This window comes from Ammospiza nelsoni, chromosome 16, assembly GCF_027579445.1.
Source record: "Ammospiza nelsoni isolate bAmmNel1 chromosome 16, bAmmNel1.pri, whole genome shotgun sequence".
Taxonomy (NCBI): Eukaryota; Metazoa; Chordata; class Aves; order Passeriformes; family Passerellidae; genus Ammospiza; species Ammospiza nelsoni.
Window position 1 is genome coordinate 12087636 of NC_080648.1, and position 13876 is coordinate 12101511.

A 13876-nucleotide genomic window follows, 5' to 3' on the forward strand; every position below is an offset into this window, starting at 1 on the left:
CTTCATTGATGGAAAAAAGTTGGATTTGGGCTTTCTAGGGCGAGAAGCTCCCAAATCAAAGCAGTTAACAGTGTGGCTTGTTTTTTCTACTGGCACTGGTGAGGCAGAGGAACCTTAAAACCTGTGGAATTGAGCCCAAAGAGAAAAAGGTAAGTGGAAAGGACAAGACTCAGCCAGGTACATGAAGTGACCTCTTGGGAGAAGCCATACTTCACTAAAGGTGAGTGTTCTGGTTCTTTTCTTGCTTTCCATCCTCCTTTCCTAACCCAAAGGCAGTAATGGTTTACTCTCTATATGTTCCCTTACTCTGTATAGAAGGCAGTAAATCTAATTAAGCTATTTATAGGGATCTTTGGTACAGTTGAATATTTTCTTATTCCAAAATAAGCCTAGTGTTCTCACAGTTAATCAGTTTTTAAAAGATAAGAAGGTACATTTGGGTGACATCTTCCTAGCGTATCAGTGGACAGCACTGATTTATTTCAAAATGCTAGATATTTATTGTAAAAAAGCACACACTACAGAAAATAAAAACATACATACCCTCCTTCTGGGTTTTAGTGACCACAGAGATTTAAGTAACACAGAGGTCACTTGATGAGTGACCTCTTTAATATAGTTTTTTTCTTTATATAGCTTTTTTTTTTTTTTTTTCTTTAATATAGTTTTAAGTTTTCTCTGCAGTTTTCTGGTCTCTGGGAACATGCCAGGCTCCAGTGGTTTGTGAGAGTGCTTCATGGTGGTGGGGTGCTGGGAACCAAGTCCTTGCCATGCTTGTGCACTCGCCTGTGTCATGGGGTGTGTGTGCTGCCAGCCATGGAGCAGCTGCTGCAGGCTCAGAAGGATGAATTACAGATTATTGAGCAAGGGAAACCAATGGAGATGGTGAATATTTGCCTAACTCTGAAAACTGAACTTGAGGGGAACCTCATCCCACTCCAGAGCTCTCTGGAAGGAGGCTGCAGCCCATGGGGGTTGGTCTCTTCTGCAGCAGCACGAGAGGAAATGGTCTGTCAGGAAAAGTTTACATTGGATATTAGATTTCTCTAGAAATTTATTCATGGAAAGGGTAGTTAAGCATTGGAACAGGCTTCCCAGAGAAGTGATGAAGTGGCCATTCCTGGAGGGATTTAAAGGATGTTTGGCTGTGGCCCCTGGGGACAAGGTGGGCTTGGCAGTGCTGGGTTAATGGCTGCCCAGGTTTCCACCCTGCAAAACTCCCCAGGCACTGCCCAGGGAGACAAGATCAAATCAAACATGCTTTTTTTCCTTCAACTGCTCTTTGATTTTCAGTTTCTACTTCACGAATTTATGCTTTTATGTCCTTTGCAGTGTTTAAGTTGGAGTATGAGGCAGCTGAAGGTTTTCAGTGCCTTAGCTGTTCTCTGAGAGGCTGCACCCTGTGTAAGTGGGGGCTGTGCCTGCTAATGCTTGCAGGTAGTAAGCTAGGAGTATTTCTGGTGTAAATTGAGGTGGTAGACTACAGGAGGGATTGAGATTACCCTGTGTAACATTTTCTCCCCCAAGTGGAATTATTTATCCACAGATCAGTGAGGGAGGAGGAAGATGAACAAAAGGTTGAAATTTGGGTCTTGTCCCAAAATAGCCAACAGGAAATTTTCCATTGACTCCATTGGGCTTTCACAGGGAAAACACAGTCAGGAGCAGAGAAAATGAAGTTCCCCATGTGCATGTGGAACAGCCTGTCTTCCCTGAGACCTGTCCTGACTCCCCAGAGCCCTGAAGGCACCAGGGCAGTGTCTGACCTGTGGCTCCCAACACAGGATTCACATCCCACTGAACAAAGTTTGCATTTTTGCTGGGTCCTGTGCCAAGTCTCTGGCATGGCTGTACAATTTAATTAAGCTTTCAATTTGATAGTGTGAAAACTGCAGTTTCAACTTGTTCCATCAGCCTCAGGAGTCATCCAGCCTTTCCCTTACATTTGTCCGTGTACTCATGTCCTGTAGGAACTGGTGAAATGAAAAAAGAGAAGGAACCACCTGGCACTGCAACACATGTTCCTCTTTTACCTCTGTGATTCTTTGCTTGCTCTGAAAAATCTGTCCCTGTATAATTATTTTTTTCTTATATGTTTGGGTAATCTTTTTCCCTAAGTAGGAATGATTCCCATCCTACAGAAAGCAGAAATAATTCCAAAAGCCAGCAACTGACTGAAAATCCTGGGTGTCTGGGTGGTGGAACAGGTCACACCTGCAGTCCCCAGCTTGGACTCTGGGGTTGGTTCTGCTCCCTCTTGTCCTGCAGGTGAGAATCTCATCCCATGAGCTGAGGGACTTCAGCAAGGGTAAAACTGCTCTGCATTGAGCAGAAAGATTCATTTCTGTGCAGATCAGATGGTCTGAGGATGGTACAGAGCCATGGCCTTGTCCTGCTGGAGCTCCTCCCCACAGCAGGATGAGCAATGTCCCTTCAGTCTGTCAGGAGCATTGGTTCCCTGCTGTCCCCAGGACAAGGAATGCCTGTGGTGCAGTGCTTTGTTTCCACAGTGATTTTAAAGGTACTGTACTGCTGGCCTGGAACACTCTGTACAAGGTTCTGAGAGCAAGGACTTCTTAAATACATCTGCAAATGTTCTGATCCATAAAGATCCATGAGTCTGTCTTGTCTGTTGCTGTACAATGGAGCTGAGAGACCTTGGGAGCTCCTTTGGGTCAGGATGTGCAAAAAAACCACTTCTCTAAAAAAAAAAACAAAACCAATTATGTGTGACAAACTCCTGTGTAAATGTGGTGCTTGAAACTGTTGATGAAAAAGGAAAGAATTATAGTAAAGCTAATTACAATGTTTGGTTTGATAGCTGGGGCCTCACAGCCCCCACAGGTCTCAGTCTGACAAAGTGAGTCAGGTCATATTAGCCTTTGCTATTTCTGGAAGAACAGGGAAAAGGGAAATGATAACAATATTGTTAATTTCCTTTTGAAATGAAATTGCTAGAATTAGTATTAGATACAACAAAATGTGGCAAGGCGGTTTGGTGAGGGTTTGTTTCTTTGCCAATTTTGGGCAGCAAATACAAAAATGAGTGGCTTCAAACTGACAGAGGGCAGGGTTATATTGGGTATTAGGAAGTTCTTCCCTGTGAGGCCCTGGCAAAGATTCCCAGAGAAGCTGTGGCTGCTCCATCCCTGGAAATATTCAAGGTCAGCCTGGATGGGGCTTGGAGACAACTGCTGTAGTGGGAGATGTCCCTGCCCATGGCAGGGGGCTGGAATGAGATGATCTTTCAAGTCCAAACCATTCTATGATACTATGAAAATTTGGAATACAATGGGCATCACAGAATTTGCCAAGCCTAAAGGGGTGACGTTTAAATGCTTTTCTTTCTGGCTTTTATCCTTTGCAATGAACTGTAGGAAGGAGGCTTCATCTTTGGGCACAAAATCCAAAGATTTCTGCTGCCCATCTGAGATCACCAGGTAATTTTCTGCTGCCACCATCAGCCTCAGAGGGATTTTTCTCTCAGAATGCTGTTGTTGAGGACAGTGCAGTTTAATGAAGTGAACTGATGTGCTCAGAGCAGCTGCACTGCCCTTGCTGTCACATGCTGTGCCTTGTGCCTGCTGGCCAATAGTGCCAGGAGCATTTCTGCATGTCAGAAAAATGTGCAGGGTTTATGGATGTTTGTCAGCATCTTTCTACTGAAAAATAAAGCCTAGGAAAAGGTTATACTGGGCACCCCAGCCTCCACCTTCCACCTCCATGGCAAGTCCCACCTTGGAGCACTGGTGCAGCATCTGCCAACCTGGAAAGTGCACTCTATTCCAGAATCCTGAGGAATTTGTTCCTCTTTTCCTTGTTGCAAGACCTAACCTGTTTGGCTCTCTTTGGTGGTGGAAACCACCACTCCCATTTTCCCCCTAACACTTCCCTATAATCCCACTGTTGGCTTCTGGATCCAGCTATTCACCCCACTTTTTTTCCTGGTTAACACCATTGTAGAGTTATATAATTAATTTGGTTAATTATGCTTAGAAGAGTTTCAGGGTGGAGACAAAAGCAGCTCATCTGCAGCCAGTTTATTGTGTGGTTCATTTCCTTCTTGAGAAAGTGTTGATCTGAAGCTCAGAGGCAGCAGAGAAAGGAAACATCCATTGATGATGACAAGGGGAGGGTTTTGCTGAGCGCTGCAGCAAGGATCAGTCGTCACTTTGGTCTCAAGAACTTCCTAGAGCAGGCTGTGCTTTATTATTCCAGGGAAGAGAAGACACTTTGCAGTAGATCCTGCTATTTGTTGTTGCTATAAAAAGCCTGGGAAAGGGAGGTGGGGAGGAATCTGTTCTAAACCCAGCTCAGCCCTTCAGGGAAGCACAACACTTCATTTCTCTTGTATTTCTTTGACCCAGTTAGCATTGCACAAACGTTCCTGATCACAGGACTGTCTAATCCTCTCTTGGATCCTGCTGAATTTTATCTTGTTGACATCCTGCAGCAGTTAATTCCAGGAGCTGACCCTGCACAGCAAGGAGGGTGATGTTTTCTGTCTGTGTGCCCTTGCTCCAGCTCTGAGCAGAGGCTGCATGGAGGCTCAGCGCAGGATCTGGCACCCGAGGCAGGGATGTCACCATCCCTCCAGGGCTGGGGCTGCCTCACCCCCCAGCACACCTGAGGGAAAGCTGAACATTGACTGAGCAGCTCAAACATCACCAGAGCCTGGCTGTGCTTTATATCAGCCTGTGGTGCCTGAAGGAGCAGGGGCAGTGATGTTTGTGGGGAGAGCTGGGACTGAGCCAGGCTGGGAGCAGCAGCAGAGTCCCAGCAGAGTCTCTGACGGGAGAGCTGCTCCCCATCAGCTCTTCTGGGCAGGAGCAGGAACTCACCTGCAATATTTGTACCACCAAACTCTTCTTACCTGCAGACAGTGCCAGTCACCACCACTGGCACAGTCACCCCCACTGCCACTTAGACCCCATCTGTCCTAAATTGGAGTCTAGATGGATGGATGTTTGGGTATTAGGAAGTTCTTCCCTGTGAGACCCTGGCAAAGATTCCCAGAGAAGCTGTGGCTGCTCCATCCCTGGAAATATTCAAGGTCAGGCTGGATGGGGCTTGGAGAAACTGCTCTAGGGGAAGATGTCCCCACCCATGTGGGGACCTGGATGTTTCTGGATCCAAAACTGACAATGATCAGGCATGTGCTTGTGTTTGCTTCCCCTAAAAACAGTTTTATTTTTTACTGTTTTGCACGGCTGGCTCTGTGAGCAAGGACCATGTGCGGGTTCCTTTGCTCTTTGTGCAAATCCAGCTCAATCTGAAGCTCCCAGATCACTCCACAGATGAGGCTGGAGTGGTTTGTGGGCTCAGAATTCAGGGGTGGCCACTCTGCATTTCCACAGCCCCCAGCTCCACAGGGCCAGGCTGGCACTGCTGGGCAGCCATGAAGGGCCCTTGTGAGCCAACATCACAATTTATTCTGTGCAGTTTTTGGTGTTTCTGTAGCATGACCTGAGGGGGAGTGCGAAGAACATCTGGAGCAAATTTGGTATTTCTTGTGTAATTGCTTTGGAGCCTGGACATTTGAGATGTGGCATGTCCCTGTTCTGAAGCTGAGCTAGTGGAGCTCAGCCAGTGCTCATTGAGTGAGTTGGAACAAAACAAAAACACAAAACAATTAAGGCTGGAAAAGCCCTCTAAGATCACTGACTTCAGCCCATCACTGCCAAACCCACTGCTAAGCCATGTGGGTTCCCAAGTGTCACACCTACATGGTTTTAACACTTCCAGGGACATTGGTTCCACCATTGCCCTTGGCAGCCTGTTCCGGGGCTTGAGAACCCATCCAGAAATTGTTCCCAAAACAAAATCTATGTATCCCACCTCTCCTGGCCCAGCTTGAGGTCATTTCCTCTGGTTCTGCCACTTGTTACCTGGGAGGAGAAACCAGCAGCCACCTGGCCACAGCCTCCTGTCAGAGGGCTTTAGAGCAGCCCAGCACCTCTGGTGTGAACCAAGTTCTCTCTCTCCCACATACTCACCATCCAGGAAAAAACAACAAAACACTCAGCTGAGCACGGCTGACCTGCAAATGTGACATTGTGCTGGCAGGTGAGATGTGGCCGTGTCCCTGCTGGCTCCCTCTGCTCTCCCCCTGCCTGACCATGGCCCTGCAGAGCAGGATTTGCTGGTCCTGAGGGACAGAGCCCCTGCAGGTGTGTGAGGCACAGGCAGGTAAAGCCTTGTGGTTCACACACAGCTTTTGCTGAGCTCACAGCAGGCTGGTGGGGCTTTCAGCTGGGTTAATTTAAAAGCAAAGACAAGAAACAGTGGATACGATGCTAATACACACAAATAAATAAAGTAATAATTTGATTTTTCTCATCAGCTGCTATTAGAAATCTGTGCTTTGAATGCAGCACCCCATTATCCCCATTAAAAGCCCATTCCAAAGCACTTAAAGGCTCCCTTTGATTTAAATGGCATTTGGTCAAAATTTATGTAGCAACAAAATTCTGGTATTCTAAAAATGCCCAGTCTTTCTACAGCTCTTTGCAACAGCCCTAGGAAGCATTGCCTCCAGGAGCATTAATTCCAGGAAGGCTGCAATTACCAGGAACAATATCTCTCTATTTACACAACATGTATTTTGCATCAGCTCTAGCTTGTGTCAAGCAAATTATATTATCCTTGAGAATCCCTGAGCACGGGGAAAGGCCACAAGCCCATGATGTGGCACTTCAGGGGTCATCCCTGCTGTCAGCTGTGGCCCAAATGAGTGATGCCAGCCACAAAAACACACGTGGGCCCTGGTGAGCAAGGCAGGGCCTGAACGTTCTGTCTCTCCAAACACAAGCAGCAAAGCTTTCAGCCATCACTTCAGAGCTCTCCTCTGCCCGTGGTTACAGCTGCAAATGGAAAATACAAAACACTTTGCCATTAATCACAGTGCTGATGGTTCACTCAAGGCTTCGTTCAAAGCTAAGGATTCCTGCTTAGTCACTAAATGCAGTTTAACTTCATTCTGCACCATGATAAATGAAGTAGTCTGCACTCAGGAGGGCTCAAATTTAATTAAAATATGCCCTTAATGAGCAATTAGGCCCAAATGCAGGCACTTCAGGGCAGGGGAAAGCCTGAAGCACCCCCCCAAAGCCCCTGCTTGCAGCTGAGCCATCCTTGGGTTTTGCCTCGGGCTCAGGTCTGATCTCCTTTAAAGGTGGGAGCTTTAAGTTTTCCTTGGAGCTTTAAGAATTGGATTTTTTTTTCCTGAAATCAAAAATAGCTGCTTTAATCCTAACTTTAGACTTAAAGACCTTTTTGGGAACTGATTTTGCTAGCCTTGCTCATAGCCCTCCAGCCTCTCCCTGTTTGTGTGCAGCCCTTCGATCTGCTCCTGCTTGTCTCTCACATTACAATCCTTGTCTGTAATCACGCTGCACTGCTCAGATTTTGGTTTGTTTATCACCATCTCTCTTGCTGGCTGTGTGGGCACAGCATCACTCCTGGGTGGGTGAGGCTCTCTGTGCTGCAGGAGTTTCTGAGCAGCTCCTGCACTGCACAGGTCTGATCATCACAGAGCTGTTTACTCCTCACCTTTGGTTTCAGCTCATGGATATCTTTGTCATTTAAAGACAAGAATCTAAGGAAAAAGTGGGACAGTTTTCTTTCTGCCTCACCATCTCTGGTTTGTAAATTCTGGTCATGATTTTCTGTGTCCAAACGCATTTACAGTTTGCAGCAGGGAGAGGCTGCATGACCATGCAAGCAAAATTGCCATGAATGCTCACAGTTTGCTGTGAACTGGATGTGAAGTCTGAGACTGAAAGCTGCTGGTGGGATTTGGATACCAATTCCCCATTCAAATTAATCCAAATCCCTTTGGCAGTTCTGATGATCTCAATAAATGAGATTTTTCTGCCAGTGACTTCAAATGCAGAGCCTGCCATGAGATTGGCCATGGAAGCAGCACGGCTTTTATCTCTCTCTGTGACCTAAATTCCCAGATAAGGTTTTCTTTCTTGTCTGGAAACACTTCTGAGCAGGCAGCAACTTGTGCAGGCTTATCCTGACCAGCGATTCCTCAGGGCTGTTCTTCAGAGAGGGAAGGAGGAGACCATTTTCTGATGGCCCAGGAGTGCACCCATGGGGAGAACAGAGAGAAAAGTGCTGTGTAACCACAGGCCACATTATCCTACCCAACAGCACCCATTTGTTTTCCTTTGGTAGGAGTGCAGGCTCCCTCAGCAGAGAGGGAGGGGGCAGAGGGGCTGTGACAGGGAGGGACAATTCTGCCCCAGTCCCCATCCCCTCCCTGAACCAGCCCCAGGTACACCTGCAGCAGGTGGGTGATGTTGTACAGCTGCAGAACTGCCTTGTCCAGGGGACTGGTGCCTATTTAATCGTGCAGTGATTTCACAAGGACCAAGATGGTCATTTCTGCAGAGCTGATGGTGAAGAAGGTGAGGACTGTGCTTTTCAAAACAGGATTTAAGTGAACCTGGATAGAGAAAACCCTCCCTGTCTGCTGCCTCTGTCCTGTGTTAAACCAGCTTTTCTTTTCTTACCTGTCACAGCTTCTACTGCACAGCTGGGATTCCTCAGCCTGGGGCTCCTGGCCCTGCTGGGAGCTGCCCTGCTCATCACTGGCACCACCAGCCCCACATTTCCCTCCTCCCAACACGCCCTGCCACTTCTGTGACCCTAATTTGCCTCTTTGTCTCTTTACCCCCATCTTTGCTGCATCCCAGCAGCTTTGGATCCTCTTGAAAATCCCAATTGCTTGAGCAGAATCTCAATATTCACTAAAGCATTCCCCAGAAAGAGCCAGTTCACTCCAAAGCTTCCCTGCTCCAAACCTGGCTGCTCCTGGAGCTAACACTGTTTTTGAATGGCTCCAGCTCTGAGCCCAACCCTGCCACCACCCAAGCCCCCAGAATCTGCTCCCAGTCCCACATCAGAGGAGTTGGAGGCTTTTCCCAGCGTCCTGGGCTGCATCTCTGTGCTGCTGTGCCTCTTTGCTCTGGAGACAAAAGGTGATGGGTTTCAGGGGTGCAGAGACTTGCAGGATTGTGGCAGCTGAGAGGAAATCCCAGCCCTGGGCAGCAGCTGCTGGAGGGGTGAGGTGTGAAGGCCTCTGGTGACCTGGCAGAGTGAGGAGGTGCTTGCATGGCAAGGCACAGCCCGTGTGCTGTGGATCAGCCCAGCACTAAAAATAATGCCCTGTGGAATGCAGGATGGAAACAACAACTGGATGGAAGGATTTTATTTGTTTCCTCTGTCAAAAGCAGTGATACATGCAGTTGGCACAAGACTTGTTAGGCATTAGAGTCATAAATATTCACATGGAGAGGAATTTAAATGACAGCAGAGCAGTGAGGACAAGCATTGCTTAAACCCCAGCATTTACCTGAGAAGGGAGGGGCAGGTGTGGAGGAGGCAGAGCAGGCTGGGACCTCCTGGGTTCAACTTTCTCCATCAGCTTTAATGAGTGCTGGAGCCACCTTCACTTCCATTCTTGATGTGTGGTTAGTCCAAAAACAGAGCTGAGAAGCAGCTCAGCTCCATAGCAATAATGAGTTTCAGAAGGAGAAAAAAATATTTGAGGTAAGAGATGTGAGGATGAGAAGCTCAAACACTCTCACCTTTTGATCCTTGAGCATATTTACACTCATGTTGGTGCTGAGTAGAAATTGCTTTTTCATTTAATCTGCTTGAGCGTGGTTTGGAAATCACTTGTGAGCATTTTTATAATTGCAGCTTTCCAATGCTGTTTTTCATCTTAGCTGCTGTTGAGCAAACAGCCTGGTCCCTCTGCTCTCCACTGTGCCAAAACATTTATTCCTAGTAGTAGTAATAATCAGGCTGGTATTGCTTTGCAGTTTGCTCAGCTACATCTCCTGACTGGCTACAGAGAGTGTGACACCAGTGTGACACCAGAGTGTGACACCAGACACAGGTGGGTGAGGTTGCTCCGACTGCAGGATTAAGTGCCAATGGCAGCTCCACTGATGGAGAAGTCTCTGTGGCAGTGAGGGATGCCTGGGGATGTTCCCACTGCCCCATGCCAGGGCCTCCCAGCCCTGTGGGAATGCTTCTTGTCCTGCAGACATCCCAGGTAGCAATTCCATCAGCATGAATTGTTTGTATGTGCTGTGTGCTGGGTGGTTGGGACATGCACATTTGCTTTTTCCGTGTTTCAGTCTTGCAGCACGAAGCAAAGCTCAGTCAACACCATCAGCATGGTGAGAATACAGGAGCACAGGTATGAAGGGAAACACAAGTTACTATTTTACATTCAGGTTCTATCAGCAGCAGCCCAGCATCTCTGGGCTGCCCCTCAGCCAGGGCTGCTCTTCTGAGCCTGCAGAGCTCTGTGTGGGCTCCTGGGCCCCACACCTGAGCAGCAAAGCCCATGGGTGCCTGTGGTGAGCAGCCTGGCTCCACAGCAGCCACAGCCCCAGCACAGCAGTGCCCACCAGGGCCCCCAGCTCTCCTCCTGACAGGGCTGAGTCCAGGAGTAAAGGGACAGGGTAAGCACCAGGAAAATCCCCACCCAAGGAGTTGTAATATTTTCCGCCTTTCCCTCCAGCAAATCCTCATAAAAGACTTCTTATGATTTTTAAGAGATAATTCTTTATGCTGCTGCTCTAATGGGTGACCTCTCCTGGGATCCTGGTGCTGAGGCAGGGATCTGTGATGGGTCTCCCAGTAAATGTGTGTGTCAGGGAGTGCATTTCCTACTGTCCGAGCCTTGGGCAAAGGGCTCCTTTCTGCATAGCTGTGCTCAAGTGTCAGCAACATCTGCCTGCTTGGTACTTCAGTGTTCCTACTTCTTCTCCAGCACAGATGGGATTTGTGCTCTCTCCAGCTCTCTCCAGCTTTTCTTCATGCTCAGGGCAGTTCTAGGCAGTAGGTGGGAGGAGACGCTTCATGAACTGTTGCCTTTCCAAAATGAGAACTGATTGCTGTTTCCTTAGCAGATGAGACCCTGAATTGTCCCTTTGCCCACGGATGAGGGATATGATGGATCACAAGAGTCTGCCTGACTCGCATGCATGTTCAAGCCATGTTTTCTGTGTGAGGACTCCAGGGAGAGCTGCTAGAGCACAGGGTTGGTTACATCTTGTGAATAAAATTATTCTAAGCAGCTACTTCTTCACACTTCAGCAATGGCTGGGAGCAAACAAGCTTTTATCTTTGCTTCTTTCCAGATGCATCTGTGCTCTGAAATCCAGTTATGGATGGTGGCTTTTTTAGGGACCTGGAAAGACTGGAAATATCTCTGCTTAGTGGGAACATCACCCATGACATTTTTGTAACACTGAGAAGTTTTTCTTCCTTCTTTTTCATCTATGCCTGCTGTATTGAACAAATTCTGCCTTCCTACAGAGCAGGGCAGGGCTGGGTTTCCTGCCACCTTCTCTCTGGCTGAGGGTGCCAATTGCTCTTCAGTGTTAATGAACATGGGGCCATTTTCTTTCTGACTGTGGTTATTCCCTAAAACTGTTCCCTCATCCCTTCTGAGATATCTCATCTCTGAGCATACTGCTTCTTTCTGAACTGGTCTTGGGGAGGGAAGCCTTGGAAAACTGAACACTCGTGGAAAACTGTTTTTCCCTGAGCTTTTTTCTTCCAGGTTTGTGGGATGAAGGTCACCCTTTGGGGCAGAAGAGTTGCACTGTGAGTAACCAGTGCTGGCACTTTCACCATTGGAAGAAGCCTTGGAGGAGCAAAGATTTCCTGCATTGGTGTAAATTTGTTCCAGGGGATCCTCTCTGGACCAAAAGTCGCTTTCTGCAGGTGGGACTTTTCCCAGTGGCACCACACTGGAGATGAAATTGGTCAATTTACATTTTGACCTTTCCTGCTGCGTCCCCACCAGCGAAGGAGAACCTGACACATCCTCAAGGGTCTTCAGGGTCTTTCTGTCCTTACCCTTACGTCTGCTTTCCAGAAGGGCTGGGAAGGTGGGCCTGGCGAGGTGGCAGATGGACTGGATGTAGTCATCACTGGAGTGCGAGTCTGGGCTGGCTGCAGCACTCCCAGCACACTTGGGGTTGCTGCTGGGCTCTTCCATCGCTTCCTCGTGGGTTTCCCGAATGGTTGGGAGAGGCTTGGAAAGGCTCAGCCTGATCCGGGGTGCCATGGCTGCAAAGAGCAGAGCAGAGCTGATCAGCATGTGAAAACCTGCCCTGGTAGAGAAATCCTGGCCTGGCTTCTGCCTGAGCCACCTGATGTCTTCTTGAGGTAAACACGGCTGGTAGCAAAAACCGCGCTTTAAAAGTTTGCTGGCATATCCATGGCTTCATGAAGAGCTTCATAAATGTGCCAAAGAAACCAGGTCATTAAATGTGGCAGTAAATAGAGGGTTCATTAAGGAGATCAGCAATGGTGCTCCCTCCCTCCTTAAGCAATGCAGGGCAGCACAGCTGGAGAGGCATGGGGCAGAGGCATGAGCTTGTCCCACTGCCCTTGGGGGAGCAGCAAGGCACAAACTGCTGTCCTTATTTAATCTCCATGTCTGCTCGCTGTGACAGGGCTCTGACTGCACCCTTAGCCCAAGGAGCTGAACCCAGCAGGAGAGAGCTGCCCTGCCCCTGTGGGGAGCACCCCCTACATAAAGCAACATTACAGTGGTCCCTTCTAGAAACTGTAGGTGAGAATGTACAGGGTCACTTTTATCACTTTTATATATATATATATATATATAAAACATATTTATTTTATTTTTTTAATGTAGTTCATAAATGTAGTTATGAAGAGGTAGGTCCTCCCCTAAGTGCTTACATAGAGTCAAAGGGATTTAATTCATATTTAATTTATATTCAAATACTCATCCTCAACTCATTTTAGGATGGATTTCCATCAAACTGCTCCTACTACTCAGTTAAATATATTGAATTACAAATTTTTCTGTATATTTTGTACTGCAGTGTTTTCTAACTGTACTGATTTTTTATTTTTTTTCCAAACACTTCCCTCTGTTCTTTGCTTATCTCCCCTTCTGGCAGAAATGACCACACAGCCTGGATTTTTTTTTTTCACTGCTTCCCCCAATGAAATTTGCATGCGACTAATCTGCAGACACAATATAGCTTTGTTGTGTGATTAAACGCAAAAGTGCTTTGCTGGCTATTTTAATGCCTTGCTTGTCATTGCTGTAAATAAATCTGGCTTTGTTGAGCCTCCCTGCAAAGCTGCAGATCACACACGGAGCACAAATGAGCAGCTCGTGCCGGGTCTGTCCCTCCCCAGGCTACTCTGGCCCTCCCTGCTTTTCCTCGTGTGCTGCTGGAAAAGCCAGCCAAGCTGGGATTTGCTGCCCTGAGAGCAGGAGATGCTTGCTTTAAACCTTAGGGCCCTTTTATTATCATTTTCCTGCCTGCTCCGTTTCTCTCATGTCTCCAAGCCTTGAAGAAAAGGCTTTTTCCTTCCTTCCTTCCTTCTTTCCCTCCCAGCCCTGGCCTGAGCCCGGCAGGGTCAGAGCCTGGGCCCGGCAATGAGGGCGAGGATGCTGCTGGCGAGGGGCGCGGGCATGTCGTGTTAAACCCGATAGCGCTAATCAGCCACTGGGTCCTGCCAACACGCCCTTCCTCCGGAAGGAAATTTAAATCACCTATTTGCAGGTAAAGAACTCTTCCGATGAAGGGATGGATCAGATCCCGCCCGGCCGCGATCCCCTTGGCCCTGGGCACCTCCTGCGGCCCCTGCGGAGCTGCACCCGCTGCCTGCAGCCCTCCCACCGTGCCGTGAGCATCCCTGGCTGTCAGCACCCCGGGTATCCCTGGCGACCCCCGGCACACGCCCGCGGCCAGAGCCGCTCCCCTTACCTGGGCTGCTGCGGTCTGCCCGGGCTGCGCGGCTCTGCCCCGCTCCCCGCTCCCCGCTCCAGCTCGGAGATGTGCTGTCTGACACCAAC

General features: G+C 48.3%; 1 protein-coding gene across 1 annotated transcript; it reads right to left on the reverse strand.

The window, feature by feature from the left end:
- Window positions 1-9237: 9237 nt before the first annotated feature.
- Window positions 9238-13866, reverse strand: LOC132080732 (uncharacterized). The gene is made up of 2 exons (XM_059484007.1): window positions 13788-13866; window positions 9238-12105 (listed from the first exon to the last, which is right to left on the reverse strand). Exon 2 carries the CDS (start codon window positions 12101-12103, stop codon window positions 11114-11116), a length of 990 nt encoding a protein of 329 aa, XP_059339990.1. The 5' UTR covers window positions 12104-12105; window positions 13788-13866; the 3' UTR covers window positions 9238-11113.
- Window positions 13867-13876: the final 10 nt, after the last annotated feature.